Below are 15,395 nucleotides of genomic sequence, written 5' to 3' on the forward strand. Positions count from 1 at the left end.
AATCTGGCACTATACTTCAAATTTGAGCTGAAATCTCTTATAACTGGAGTTTCCAAGCATACCAAGTTTCTCAGTTTCCCACAGTTTGAAACCGTTGTAGGGTTTATCATCCCATTCACTCATTTCCACTAATAACACATTTTCTTCTCACAAAAGCTGTTTTATAGGTTTTCTCCTAATCTGTGTGTTTTCCTAATCTGTGTGTATTGCAGCTCTTTCAGGTCAGGGGTCATACTATGTCCACCTTCTATTTCCCTATCCAGTGGGGCATAAAGCAGACAATAAATAAGCATATCAAAAGTTGATAGTCATGCCAATCTACAACCTGACATACTAAACAAAATGTCATTTGGGCTGGGGTATAAATATCAGGTAAATTATGAGTGCAATGAGAAAATTAATTCAATGCCATGTTAGATGTATATTACCCTCCTTGAATGTACATAGTACCAGAAGCATATTTGTAAGACTTAATAATTTTTTACTTAATTTTATATAATTACAGACTATTGCAAGCTTAGCAAATGATTCAATTTTTCTCATATTTAAAGCAAAAGATTCTGGTTTGAATTTATCATCGAAAACAAACAAAAATAATATAATTAATTAATGTGCTAAAAATAAGTATACCAGTAATCTAATATTCACTCTAAAAATATCATTGAATTATATATCATATTGTCAGCCATATACCCCTTTGTTTAGAGGGTGTCTTAGTTTTCTTGGCCACCATGAAAAATACTTTACAATGGATTGGCTTAAACAACAAGCATTTATTGTCTCATGATTTCAGAGGCTAGAAGTAAAAAATCAAGGCATTAGCAAGACCATGCTTTCTCCCTAAAGTCTGTATAATTCTGGTGCTGTATTGCTGCATTCCTTGGAGTTCCTTGGCTTGCATCTCTGCCTTCTGTCACATGGTTGATCTCTTTCTTTGTGTCTGCCCTTCCAGCTTCTGCTGAATTCTGTCTTTGGCTCTTCCCTGTGGCTTCCTTTGACTACTTGTTTTTTAATTTTTTCCCCTTTCAGGCTTCCAGTTATGGGTTAAGACCCACCTTGCTTCAGTTGGCCATACCTTAACTAAAAATAACATCTTCAAAAGACCTTATTTACAATGGGTTCATACCCATGGGAATGGGAATTAAGATTAGGAACATGTCTTTCTCTAGGGTGCCTACCCTAAATTTTTGTTGTTATTGCTGTTTTACAAAGGAAACAGCAAATCACACTAGATGATATATACTCTGAGGCACTACATATTAAAAGTTAGATGAGTTGGTAGCATTTGCAGTAAAACTGCTGGCTCTGTGCAAAGGAACACAACTTTTTAAAACCTTTTCTCACAGTGGCAATGAAGAAATTTCTAGTATCCCATAATTGGTGACTCATAGTGTTTGCCTTAAACCTTTAGAGGATCACTCATTCATTTAAAAATACTTGTATTGGGAGATTTATCAGTCTGAAGAGTAGATTGTACAAAGAAAATGCATTTCATTTGATTGACAGGTGTTTTAATGAATGTGTAGCTTTACAATTTGTGTCATGAAAGTGGCTGAATCTTAGAACTCAGCATTAAAAATATCTACAAAAAATTATTTAAAAGAAAGCTGTGCGTATATATTTTATGTATGTTATATAAATTTTAAAAATATGAATACATTGAAGAAAGCAAAGGCCATTAACTAATTCTTTCTTATTAAATAGGATTTATGGGCTACTTATAAACCAAGTTAACACAGAAATTACAGTTCTAAAGACTGTCATCTAGCTAATTTAGTCAGTCATGAGGGAGACATTTGGTCCTTTAAATTGTTTCCCTGTGTTTGATAGCTAATTAATAATGGAAGATATGCTTACTGAAGTTATTGGTCTCTCTAGTGTTTACTTATATGCAACATGGGTAGAAAAATGACCATTTCATAGCATGGCTAAATGTATTGGGTCAATTATACACACTTTGTATACAATGGAAGCTCAATGATTAGCTATTGTATGTATGAAATTTCTGATTATTTATTTTCCATTTAAGTTGAAAGGTAGTAAGTAGCACTTCCTCCTAAAAATATCAAAACAGGGAAATAGGTGAGATCCAATAATTTCTTTTTGATGTCAAAAGTGAAACATTTAAAAAATATTGTTTCTTTCCTTTAAAATTGGAGAAATTTGCAGTCTACTTCTTAAGTATGTAATTCCTTATCAATTTCCAGTTGTTTGATTTTGGTTATCAACTACACTGAGGTTAGTGTCATTAGAGCAAAAGATAGATGCTTAAAAAAAGATGCTTTATATTTTACTGGAGGGATAACTGATATAGGAACTAAATGTCCTGTTAAAAAAAATGGAATCCCAGTGATTAAAAACAAACCCTATGTTTTCAAAATCAAAGGCTAATAAGGTGAAAATATAATAATCTCTACAGATTTTGTAAAAGCATCTGGTAAATTTAATATTCTATTAATGAAAGACAGCTATTAGTTAAAAGACACTGGAAGGATTTTTCATTAACATGATAAATTATAAACACACACACACAGAATCAGATGCCAAAACTGATGCACACACATACACACACATCCAGTATTCTCCTTACATTTGAAACACTTAGGAGCAATCACATTTAAGTCAACACCAACATAAATGCCTTTGACAACAGTGTGATTTATCATGAGCTTATAATTAGACAAGAAATCTGTATAAGACTTATCCAGTAAGAATAGAGGTGGGAATAAGTATTACTATTTGAAATAAAATGATTGTGTACTTGGAAAACACTAGAGATGAAAAAGAGATTATTAGAAAAAATAAGAGCTCAGCAAGGTGGCTGGTTAAAAAATGAACAGAAAAGTCAATAGCTTTGGTATTGCCACTTAGAAAATGTAATGGAAGAAAATATACTATTCATACTACAATGAAAAAACAAACATGCCTACAAAAAAACAAGAAATAATATAAAGAAAATTGCTTGAAATTCTGCAGAGAGTTAAGGCAAGTGGGCTTGAAAAGCAGTTAAAATATGTACAAACATCAGCTCTCCAAGGATAATTTGATAAATTAAATGTGGTCTCTGACCAACTCCAAAAGGGACTTTTTAGAAAATAATGAAGTGAGTATAATGTTCATGTAGAAAAATAAACACATATTATTCAGGAGAACTCTGAAGAAGCAATGCAGTATAAGGATTGTAGGGAGATGGCAGAGTAGGAAATTACAGTATTCAGTCCCTCAACCAAAACAATTGTTAAACAGGAGGAAACTGTCCGAATCAACTATTTTGAAACTCTGGAATCCAGTAGAATATTGAACAGCATCCAGGGAAGAGTGGAAGGAAGAGATTGGTAAATTTATAGTAAAGATCAGTAAATCGCTCTCTCTTCACAGTGTTTATTGGTGCCCATTTCCCACTCTCATTGTAGGTTGGGGTCTAGGCCTTAGCTAGCTTGGTGTTGCCAGAAAGGGACATGAAAATTCACTTCCCCAGGATCAAGGGAGGGCACCAGTCTATCCCTGATCATGGCTTTTGATTAGCAAGTTTGGATTACTGGGAGACTGACTCTGAGGGCAACTTTTATTCCAACACACCCCAGACAAAGGCAGCTGAGGAGATTTGAAGACACTATGCTTCCTCAGAGCTGTGGGGGGTAGTTGAAAGGTTGCATTTGCTGGGCAGATCAAGAAAACCCAGACTTGGGAGCCATGAAAGAAGCTCTTGGTGCCTGATCCCTCCCCAGAGCAGTTTTTTTTAATGCAATTTTATTGACATATATTCACATACCATACAATCATCCAAAGTGTACAATCAATTGTTCACAGTATCACCACACAGTTGTGCATTCATCAACACAATCAAATTTTTGAACATTTTCATCACTCCAAAAAATAGGAATAAGGATTAAAATAAGAATAAAAGTAAAAACACCCAAAATATCTCATACTCCTCCTCCCCCCACCATTCATTTATTTTTTTGTCTCCCTTTTTTCTAATCATTTGTTCATAGACTGAATAAAGGGAGTGGAAGCCACAAGGTTTTCACAATTGCAGAGTAACACAGTGTAAGCTATATAGTTATACAATCATTGTCAAGAATAAAGGCTACTGGGTTGCAGTTCAACAGATTTCAGTTATTTCCTTCTAGGTATTCTAATACACTAAAAACTAAAAAGGGATATCTATATAATGCATAAGCACAGAATGATCTCTCAACTCCATTTGAGATTTCTCAGCCACTGAAACTTTGTTTTGTTTAATTTCTCTTCCTCTTTTTGGTCTGGAAGTCTTTCTCAATCCCATGAAGTCAGGTCCGGGCTCATCCCTGGGTGTCACGCCTCTCATTGCCAGGGAGACTTACACCACTGGGAGTCATGTCCCACACAGGGAGGAGAGCAGTGACCCAGGGCAGTTTTGAGACAGTCTCATCCCCCTTTGTTAGTCCCTGACCTTATGCCAGCTGCAAGACAGACTAGGGAAACTCTTCACAGCATGCACCTGTCCCAGAATTTGCCCTGCAGGCAAAAGTAGCTTGAGACAATGAAAGCAGTGTAAGAAACAATTGATGCTGATGGCCTGGAACAAAGGCTTATCTGACTTAAACACTCAGGAAAGGGAGAAGGTCTGGGTCCAGGGAAATAGAGGGGACATTCAAACTCCCATAAAGAGAGGAGGTCAAAAGCCACTAGTAAGCAAAAGCCCAGGACAAGACACAGGCCCAGAAAAGAGATGGAGGGTCCTGCACTTTGAATTCACCTTGGGTGGCCTTTCCTGATAGGTGGTTTGATGCTCAAAAAAATCTCTGTCATATCACCAGATTGTTATAAAATCAAGAAATGGGCATCTCAGAGAATAAATCCCTGAGTTCACATTCTAAAATATTAAAATATACAGTTTACTACAAAAGATTACAAGACAAGCAAACAAACAAAATAAGAAATGATAGCTCATCCAAAGAAGGGGATAAAAATCCAGAAAACACCAATGATGCACAGGCTGTGGACATACTGGACAAAGACTTGAAAAAGAAATGATCATAAAAATGTTCAAGGAGATGAAGGAAAATACAGAGAAATAACTAAAGAATATCAGGAAAACAATGAAAGAACAATATGAATATCTTAGTGAAGATGTAGAACTTGTAAAAAGGAACCAAACAGAACTACTGGGGATGAAGACCATAACAACTGAAATGAAAAATTTTCAGGAATGTTTCAAAAACAGTTTGGAGCTGCCAGAAGAAAGAATCAATAATTGTTAAGACAAGGCAATTGAAATGAGTCAGCCTGGGGAGCAGAAAGAAGAGAATTATAAAAAGCAAAAATAGCATAAGACACCACTGGGACAACAAAGGCATAACGAATATACACATTATGAAAGTCCCAGAAGAAGAAAGAGAGAAGGGGGCAAAAGGCATATTCAAAGAAATAATGACAGAGAAATTCCAAAACTTAGCAGAAGACATATATATGCACATCCAAGAACCCCAGAGAACACCAAACAGGGTAAACATAAAGAAAAATACACCCCATCATATAGTGAAGTGTGGAATACAAAGACAAGAAGAAAGTTCTGAAAGCTGCAAGAGAAAAGCAATGTGTTATATATGCGGGAGTTCAATTAGATTGAGTGCTGATTTCTCATCAGAAACCATGGAGGTAAGAAGGCAGTTGTTGAAATACTTAAAGTGCTAATATAAAATAACTGCCAGCCCCAAATTTTATATCTGGTGAGACCTTCTTTCAAAAATGAGGGAGAGATTAAGACATTCCCAAATAAACAAAAGCTGAGGGAGTTCATCACCACTAGATTTGCCCTACAAACAATGCTAAAGGGAGTTCCTCAGACTAAAAGGAAAGGACACTAGACAGTGGTTAAAAGCTATAAAGAAATAAAGACTTCCTGTAAAGGTAAACATTTCGTTATTTATAATAACAAATACTACTATATTTTATTTTTTGGCATGTAACTCCACTTTTTACTTCCTGCAGTTTCTGGAATGCAAATGCATAAAAAGTAATGACAGCTTAATCCAACAGCACATTAAAATAATTATATACCATAACCAAGTGGGACTTAACCCTGGTACACAAGGGTGGTTCAACATAGGAAAGAATTTAATATATCACACCATATTAACAGAAAAAAGGGGAAAAAGAAACACATGATCCAGCACTGCTTCTTGATAAAAACACTTTGATCACAAAGAATAGAAGTAAATTTCTTCAACATACTGAATAGCATTTCTGAAAATCCCATAGATAATATCTTAAGGGTGAAAGACTGAAAGCTTTCCCTCTAAGACCAGGAATAAGCCAAGGGTTCTCACTGTCACCACTATTATTCAACATTATACTGGAAGTTCTTGCCAGAGAAGTCAGGCAAGAAAAAGAAATAAAAAACATCCAAATTGGAAAGGAAGAAGTAAAACTTTCTATGTTTGCAGATAACATGATCCTATATTTAGAAAATCCTGAAAAATAGTCTACCACAACACTCTTAGAACTAATAAATAAATTTAGCAAAGTAGAGGTGTACAAGACCAATACCCAAAAATTAGAATTATTTCTATACACAAGTGATGAACAATTAGAAGAAGAAATCAAGAAAAAGAAATCTATTTACAATAGCAATTAAAATAATGAAAGATCAAGGAATAAATCTAACCAAGTATTTAAAGGATACGTACACAGAAAATTACAAAACATTGCTAAAAGAAATCAAAGAAGAGCTAAATAAATGGAAGGACATTCTCTGTTCATGGATTGTAAGAATAAATATTGTTAAGATGTCAATTCTACTCAAAGCAATTTATAGATACAATAAAATCCCAATCCAAATCCCAGCAACCTCCTTTGCAGAAAAGAGAAAGGCATCCTCAAATTTATATGGAAGAGTAACAGGCCACGTTTAGACAAGCCATCCTGAAAAAGAAGAATGAAGTTGGAAGACTTACATGTCCTGGCCTTAAAATTTATTATAAAGCCACAGTAATCAAAACAGCATGGTACTGGCACAAAGACAGACATATGTAACAATGGAATTGAATTGAGCATTCAGAAATCAACCTTCACATTATGGCCAACTGATTTTTGATAAAGGGCAAAGACCACACAATTAGAAAATAGTCTATTCAACAAATGGTGCTGGGGAAACTGGATTTCCATTTGCAAAAGAATGAAAGTGGACCCCTACCTCACACCTTATACAAAAGTCAACTCAAAATGGATCAAAGACCTAAATATAAGAGTCAGAACTATCAAACCTCTAGAAGAAACAGGGAAATGTCTTTAGGATACTGTGTTAGGCAAGGGTTTCTTAGCCTTTATGCCCAAAGCAAAAGGAACACAAGAAAAACAGGTAAATGGAACATTAGCAAAATTGTAAATGTCTGCACCTTTATAATGGAAATAAAATGACAACATGCACAATGTGAGAAAATATTCGGGAATATTATTTTTTATGTGTGAATTTTCTTTAAACCCACAACTCTTCTAATTAAAAAATCTTAGACCGGACACACACACACACAATCACACACACGTACACACACACACAAGAATGTAGCGAGCTAGAAGAGGCTATGCCCAATATCAAAATATGTTTTACTTCTACTGTATAATGTTTCCAGTGGAAGAATTGAATTGACAAACTGGAAGGCACTCCTGGAAATTCCTCACTATGTACAAGCAAATACATACAAATTTTGTGTTACATTTTAAAGCCAAAAGGAAAAGGCAAATTAGTCAATCAATGCCATTCCTATAACTGTCCAGCCATTTGAGAAATAATGAGTTTTGATATTTACCTCACTTCTCACACCAAAACAATTCTAGATGCTTCAAAAATTTTAATAAACAAAAATACAATGTAATTAAAACTCAGAATTTATGAGTTAATTTGTAAAATAATCTTGAAGTAAGGATAGCCTTTTTTCTAAATATAATATGTAGATGAGAAACAGTGAAAGGAAAAATAAAATCATTTTAATATTTAGATTAAATCAAGTTAGAAAATTTGCAATATATCTAATGATAAAGATTTAATAAACATAATATATACAAAACTATGCACATTATGTTTAAATCTCTGAACAATCAATTCACAAGGTAAGAAATACAGATGCTAAAATTACAAGAAATTCTTAATCTCCTTAGCAATCAAGAGAATGAAAATTAAAGTATGAATAACATATATTTTACCATATATTTTGGAAATATTATCCAATATTTCTGAGAATGTGTGAAAACTGTCATACTTACTTTAAATATATTCCAGCAATTTCATTTCTGGTAATTTCTGGGAACTTATTCTTCTTCTCCAAAAAATGCATAACGGAAATATAGACAAAGGTATTTGCTGCAAAATTGTTTGTAACAGGGAAAATTAAAAATAAGTTAAAATTGTATATGCTGTCAAGTGTTGTTAAGTGGGTTACAATCAAGTAATAGCAACGCTGGAAATAAATGATGACTTTGATATACAATTAGATAGGATAAAATAAAATTATAAAGCAATGTATTAGAATCTGTTTTGAAAAATAAAATGTTAATATCTGTAGACAGACATTGGGAAACCTCACTTAAAATTTATAAATGGTTCTCTCTGGAAGGTGAGATTACCTCTTCTATGTCATATATTTCTGACATATATTTCCTTCACTTTTTACAATGAGTTTATTTAGTTGTTCTAAATAAGAAAAATAAAATGAATTAATTATATAACAAATTTTGTTTCCTCCTGCTAGGGAAAGGAGAACATGGAAAACCATATCCCCTCACTGAGGAGGACCGTGATGATTCAGCTTACAGGGAGAATGGTTTCAATATTTTTGTCAGCAACAATATTGCTCTAGAGAGGTCCTTGCCAGATATTCGCCATGCTAAGTGAGTATATGCACGCTGGTGTACAGGGTGGTTTTATTTGCTGGCTTGTTTTTTTTTTTTTTACTATTTTTTCTTGTATATTGATGTGAGATATGTAACCAAAATTATTTTCTGTAATAATTTTGATTAAAAAACATTTATATTTTAAAATATTAAATGCATTTGATTTAAATTGGGATTAACCTTTAAAATTCCAAAAGAAATGACTATTGAATTTCTAACACTTAATAAATATTTCCTTTATTGAGCTGACTATATTACCTCCATTTAAAATGAACGGTTTCAAAATAATGTTTATATTTGATCATGTAAATTATGAAATAAAAGTTTCCCTCTGGTAATTAATGCTATCAGGACTTGTGCATATGATTGCCTTCCCTGGACTTCATTCTCATATTAGTCACATTCAGTGCCCTTGTTGTTACATTGTCCATAATGAATGCCTATTGAACACATCCAAAATCCAGAGGTAAATGGTTGATTATGAAATTTCTTGCCATTCTATGAACTGTTGTGGCTTGTCATTTGACATGAGTCTAGCTTTAATTGAATCATGGCTAAATAGTGTAGTGTGAATAGTCTAATACTACATGTAGTTACCTGAAATCAATCTTCTTTGCCTCCAACTCTATCTGCCCCAGACATTACTTATTGTACCTTTTTTAAAAGTCTGCTATGTCTTTCTTGTTATCATAAACCATGCCAGAAAGATGCCAAGAACATAATATAAGAATTTGCAGTTTGAGACGACCACGTATATTTGATAAATCTATCCAACTCTTGCAAATACGTTTATCTTTTCCTCATCTCAGTCTCCCTTTAGAAATACTGGTATGAGAGAAATAAAATGAAAGAAAATAAAATAGAGGCAACTAATGCAAATAAGGACAAGATATCTAAATTAAACCAGAAAGGCACAGTATGTGAAACTTAAATTTGTGGGGGAAAAAAAAAAGGCAATAAATTATGGTTTGGGGGACTATTTCCTAGTTGCCATATTGTATCTTTTTAAGCTTATTTTAAAGTATAAAAGAATTACCGGTTTTCTCCTCATATTTTATGTGAATTTGTATTTCCCAATATAATTCACCAGAGGATTAATGTGAGGAGCAAATCAGTTTTTCTCTAAACTGCATTTTTTATATATTGGTCTAGGCCCTCTAGCTGACCAAATTATCCCCAGGGTATCTGAAATTATCTACAGTAATTCCCACTGTAACTAGAACATTTCTATTTATGAGAAATTTTAATACCTAATTGCACAGCATCAAAGATGCATTAAATTGCATTGTTGGCTTAATAAATATACTCAGAGAATAATTTCCATCCTTCTCCTCCCCCAACTCCACACTTCCAGTCTTTTAATTTGCATTCAAGTATACATCTGAATTGCAGATGTATACAGTGCAGAACTTCACTGAAGTAAAAAGAAGACTAATGGTTCCATTCTTCTCAGAGAGTATATTTTTACAGTAATCACCACCTTTTGCAAAAAGATATTCTTAGGCAATAATTGAAATGCTAATGGTAAAATGGAAAGAAAGAATATTTTGAAATTTTTATTAGAGTTACTGTGTTCATACTATGAAGGAAGCATTATTTTAAATATTGAGGAAGAAAAATACAGCAAGAGTATACTCCATGGATCATATTCTCTTATATACTTACTGAAGCTGAATGTCTAATTGGATAGACATGTATCAACATAACACCAAAATGAAAAGACAAAAACAAAACTAAAAACAAAGTGTTGGAGATGGATGAGAGCAAAAGTGCTTTTTACAGCACTATCAGGAATAATTGTTTTACTTCGTTAACTCACTATCTGACTCTTAAAGATGCAGGAAAAGAGATGCCTCTGATTTTGTCAATTCTCGACCTACAGGAAACCTAGAGTCAAAGAAAGTGTTAAAAAAGGTCCCAATGTTTAAAGTCCTATGATTTTCACCTCATCTGTGCTTCTCAATATGGTGGTACAAATACAAGAGTATGTAGCTCTTTGTGATTGGTCCTTGAAGTCATAAAATCAACCTAATGCAAATATCAAGATTATCAACTAACTAGTAGACTGCAGATCAGTTGAACAACATTGGTTTATATCGGCCAGATCTGTGGGAGAGAATGAAAAATCTGCGTGACTTTTTAAAATAAAGCATAAGACTCCTAAGAAACTTTGGACTTGCAGTCAGTCAATTCCTTCACCCCCAGGATCTGACAATGCCTTAAACTGATCTTCATTCCACAATGGAGAGCCTTAGTACTTACTTCACTGTGCTACACTGTGTGTCAGTTCCTCTCTGCATACAGGCAAGTGCTCTGTACCAGTTCATTCTCACTTTAGTAAAAACGGGCAGTTTTAGATGTTTTGATCTGCTTAGTGCACATTCTGGTTCACTGTGAAGAATGTTCAAAATGAGTTATTTCAGAAATCCCAATCTAGAAAGCATTTTCTTTTTTTTCCTACTCCATTCTTGTTCACTAGCATAAAAATGAACTGCTTTCTTTCAGCCGTATTATTTCATAGAATCAGTAATGGATTCCCAACAGCAGGAGCCATAACTAAAAAGACTGTCAATTGGCATGTGTGAAGTAATTTGATCCATCCTACTTATATCCTAATAATGAATTCCAAGTTTTTTCTTATGTTTTAAAATTCCTCTATTTTTCCAAATGTGTTTAGTGTCTCCCTATCTTGCAAATTACATTTAATTTTTCACACCATCTCATCTATGCTTTGGTATCTTCAAACTTTCCACCTCTTTATTATCCTCATATCCCTGCAATTTTAGTTGACTTTTGAACTTTATAAAAGACACATTCTTTTGTACTTTAAAAACTCACTGCCTTTTTCTGTCACTGCTGTAATTTTCTGTATAGTACTTGGGCTCAGTCTCAGCTCTGTCCTTAAAACTTATCTTTATATTGTATTTAATGCAATTTTGATAAAACTTTTATTATGACAGCTTAAAATAGACTCTGATAAACTTACACAAGCACATACTGCAAGATAAGATTAAAGAATATTTGAGCAAGTATTACTCCCTGCATATGAAGAAATTCCTCCACAGATAATCCCAACAACAAACAACATGGTGTAATGAATGTACTTAAGAAGACAATGTGTCTATGAAAAGAGGGAATGCATGAGATCAGGACAGATCAGAACCATGTGTAATAGGACCGTTGAGGTAGGCTTCACAGAGGATTCAGGTAAATGAACCAGTGATAATATCTCCATTTTTTAATGTTATAAAAGCATACATGTTAATACAGTTACATAGTCAAACATATACACATTAATTGCAGATGTACTAATCAGGTGGCTGAGTAGCTTGGATATTTTTAAGTAAAAATAGTTCTATTCTGAACTGTGGATTTTTCTTTTCCTTTCACATTTCTTTTCCATTCCACCAGTATCCCCAAGATAGGGATAGTTTCAACTTCGTGATTGTGACAATAAACAAGAATATGGAATGTTGAGAGAAATCTCTGAGATACCTTATCTATTAAGAAAATACAAGAGAACTTTTACATCCTCTTGGATCACATGGTCACTTCCAGTAGTTTTGTAGTTATACCAGACTAACACAACACAACCTTGTCCCCTGTACGATTTCAGAACCAATTGATTGCCCTAGAAATGGTTTACAATTAATATCACCTTCATTATTAATAAGTAAGACTCCCCTGGTGAGCATGGTTTTGATCTGTGCAAAGTAGGATTACTAATACCAAACTCCACATTGAGGCATATTCAGCCTTAAAATCACAGACATTGCTACATAACATAAGGGCAAATATAAAACTCAAAGCATGGAGGGAAGAGTAAAATGCCTGATCTCAGCAGGCAAGCAGGACCCAAAGAATGATTTCTCACCATTCTCAGAAAAAATGAGGAGGAGCTGAGCCAAGCGTGGTAAGCTCTTTAACCCAAATTCATCAGTCAAGTCTTTTCCTTTCTGCTAAAAAGAATAAATGAGGGGATGAAGAGAGGCTCTGCATGTTAATCTTGTGGCTGCCCCTCCACGTGGGAACATCTGTCTAGAGGAGTGGAGTCTCCTCCCTGCATGGATAGGGCATGATATATAGTTTTTACACAAAGAAAGGCTATTTCTCAATACCAACTGACATTTGAGTAATTTTCTGATTTTTTTTGTGCATTATATTCTAAGCACTCCTGCTTTCTGGGAAGTGTATTGAATAAAAATTCTAAAAAGTTGAATTCCATAACTGGTATTGTGATAATGAACAAGCCAATTCATCACTTGTAATTTCCATTTTATCCCTCCACTACATGTGAATGCTAACTTCTTCATGTCCCTTACCATGTATTAGAATTATAAATTTTTCTTCATGTCCCTCACCGTGTATTAGGATTATAAATTTGAAACCAGGTTAACCAAATCAGCTGCAACCTGATCTATTTAGTTATTTCTTTTCCTTCTGATGACAATCTTTTTGATTTCCTTATTTTCCAATTATACCATGATGTGTGAAATATAAGGAGACAAAGTATACCACAATTCTAAAATTTAAATTGTAAATACATAATTGAATTTTATAAGGCAGTTTTGAGCTTATTACAAAAAAAGTTGTTTCCAAATTACTTTAACTCTTTAACTCGGATTTGGTTAATATGCTTATTCTAATTTCATGTGAAAGGAAAAGTTTGATTAACCTGTTTTCACTCTTGCCTATTTAATGCTATTATTCATTCAAAGAAATGTTTGAGTTTAATCATCCAAAAATATGCATCAGTAAAAGTAAATCACAAGCATTATTTTATTTCTTAGTGTCAAAAGCAACATAAAATATTGGGAGGCATTTGTTTCCTTTCCTATTTCCTATGAATTTAGTTGTGGGATTGATTAATTACTTTCTTTCAATGAGTTTACAAACAAATTCATAAGCAAAACAAGCTAAGTTACAAATACCTCTGCTGTGGACAGAAAGGACTTGGGAAATGCATCCTTTGACTCAAATGCTGCTTCAGCCTACAGTGTGTCTTCGCCTCTAAATATGAAAAAAAAAAAAAAAGGAATAAGAAAAAAAAAACATAAAAGCAACTAGATCACAAGGCAGTAGTTTGGGGAGTGGGATGGTCAGGAACTCAAGAACAACAGAAAGGAAGTAATACTTCCAAACTGTGGTTCAAGTAAGAATCCTTCAATATTTCTTCAGAGTAGACTTATGCATAATAATATAGACATTAGTAAAATGATGTGTTTCTAAGATTCATTAAAAAGGCCTGAGTGAAATAACAACAAAAATTGTACCTTCTTCCATTGTTTGGCTAAAGGCTGAAAGATACTAGAAAGGTTTTTAATCACTTTAACTAAAAGATGTGCCTCTGGTGAAATGAAAATCCTCTTAGGAGAGACAGCAGTTCAAGAGCCGACAGCCATTTACTCTTTGGAGGAGTGAGTGACAGATCATAAAGCAGATTCTTTGAAAGTTGGAATGAGGAAGAGCACAAGGGTACTGCGGTCTAAAAGAGTGAAAATTGTTCAGAAAAAGAAAAACCTAAAAATAAACTATACCTGATTCAGAATCATGGCTATTGGATTTTAAAGCATATCCCTCATAACCTTAAAACATGATAAGGATGAAATGAATAAAATTGAAACAGCATAAATTTGAGGAATAGAATAATAATTTTAATTTCTTATGAAAAAGAAAATGGGAATTTGTTGTAACAATGCATATTGTTCTGTAAGGATAACTTGGTAAATAGGAATTCTGAATTTACTCCCTTATTGTCTTATTCTTGCCCCCAGAAGTTGACTGAGATATAATGATTAAGATTTTACTTTATTTTTAATAAAGGGTATGAGCCAATGAGACAACTCTGCCATTTTGAAAAGAATGCTGGAACTTCTCCTTTAAACCAAAGAGCTAGGTAATCTTAAACTAGTCTCAGGGTAATCATTAGAGCTAGGCTGTGGTGGCCAACCCTGACATTAATAAATGTTACGGCCAAAGCACAATCTAGAGACCTAATGCTCATTCTACTTGAAAGACTCAAATAAATACATCGTGTATTTCCTGGAATGTATTCATTAGACATGATCGAATCTTCAGTGCTTAATGTACATGTTGCAGTATTACAGAGGGTATCATTTAAAATTTAAATAAATTGATCTGTTTTGTTTGGATTCCCCAATTTAATAATTTACCTATAGATTTTAAATAATTCTATTCTCAAATATTTACTTTGCAAATATATTCATATTAAAATATTTCTCAATGGATTTTTTTTTCTTTAATTTATTTAATTTCTCTAAATTTCCCCATCCCGCACCCCAGGGTTGACTTGTTCCCCTTCCCACCCTGCCCCTACGCTCCTCAGCCTTTCTGGGGCCCTTACCCCACTCTCCTAATGGATTTCGTTTTAAATAAGCATTTTACAAAAAGATTATCATGTTTAGAAACCCCAATGAAAAATATTTTTTCAAAGATATATATGATCTTATATGATTTGTTTCAGTAATTCAACAATTATTTATTGAACATTGAGTGAAACA

The 15,395-nt window shown here is 33.6% G+C and overlaps 1 protein-coding gene across 1 annotated transcript in view; it reads left to right on the top strand.

The window, feature by feature from the left end:
• The window catches only part of GALNTL6 (polypeptide N-acetylgalactosaminyltransferase like 6), a 1,267,846-nt gene that overhangs the window by 513,302 nt on the left and 739,149 nt on the right, over window positions 1-15,395 (top strand). Inside the window, exon 5 of the mRNA XM_037831017.1 lies at window positions 8,733-8,871. Within this exon, the coding sequence (XP_037686945.1) occupies window positions 8,733-8,871 (139 nt within the window). The remainder of the gene's footprint in view (window positions 1-8,732; window positions 8,872-15,395) is intronic.

Source organism: Choloepus didactylus, chromosome 3 (genome assembly GCF_015220235.1).
Source record: "Choloepus didactylus isolate mChoDid1 chromosome 3, mChoDid1.pri, whole genome shotgun sequence".
Lineage (NCBI taxonomy): Eukaryota > Metazoa > Chordata > Mammalia > Pilosa > Megalonychidae > Choloepus > Choloepus didactylus.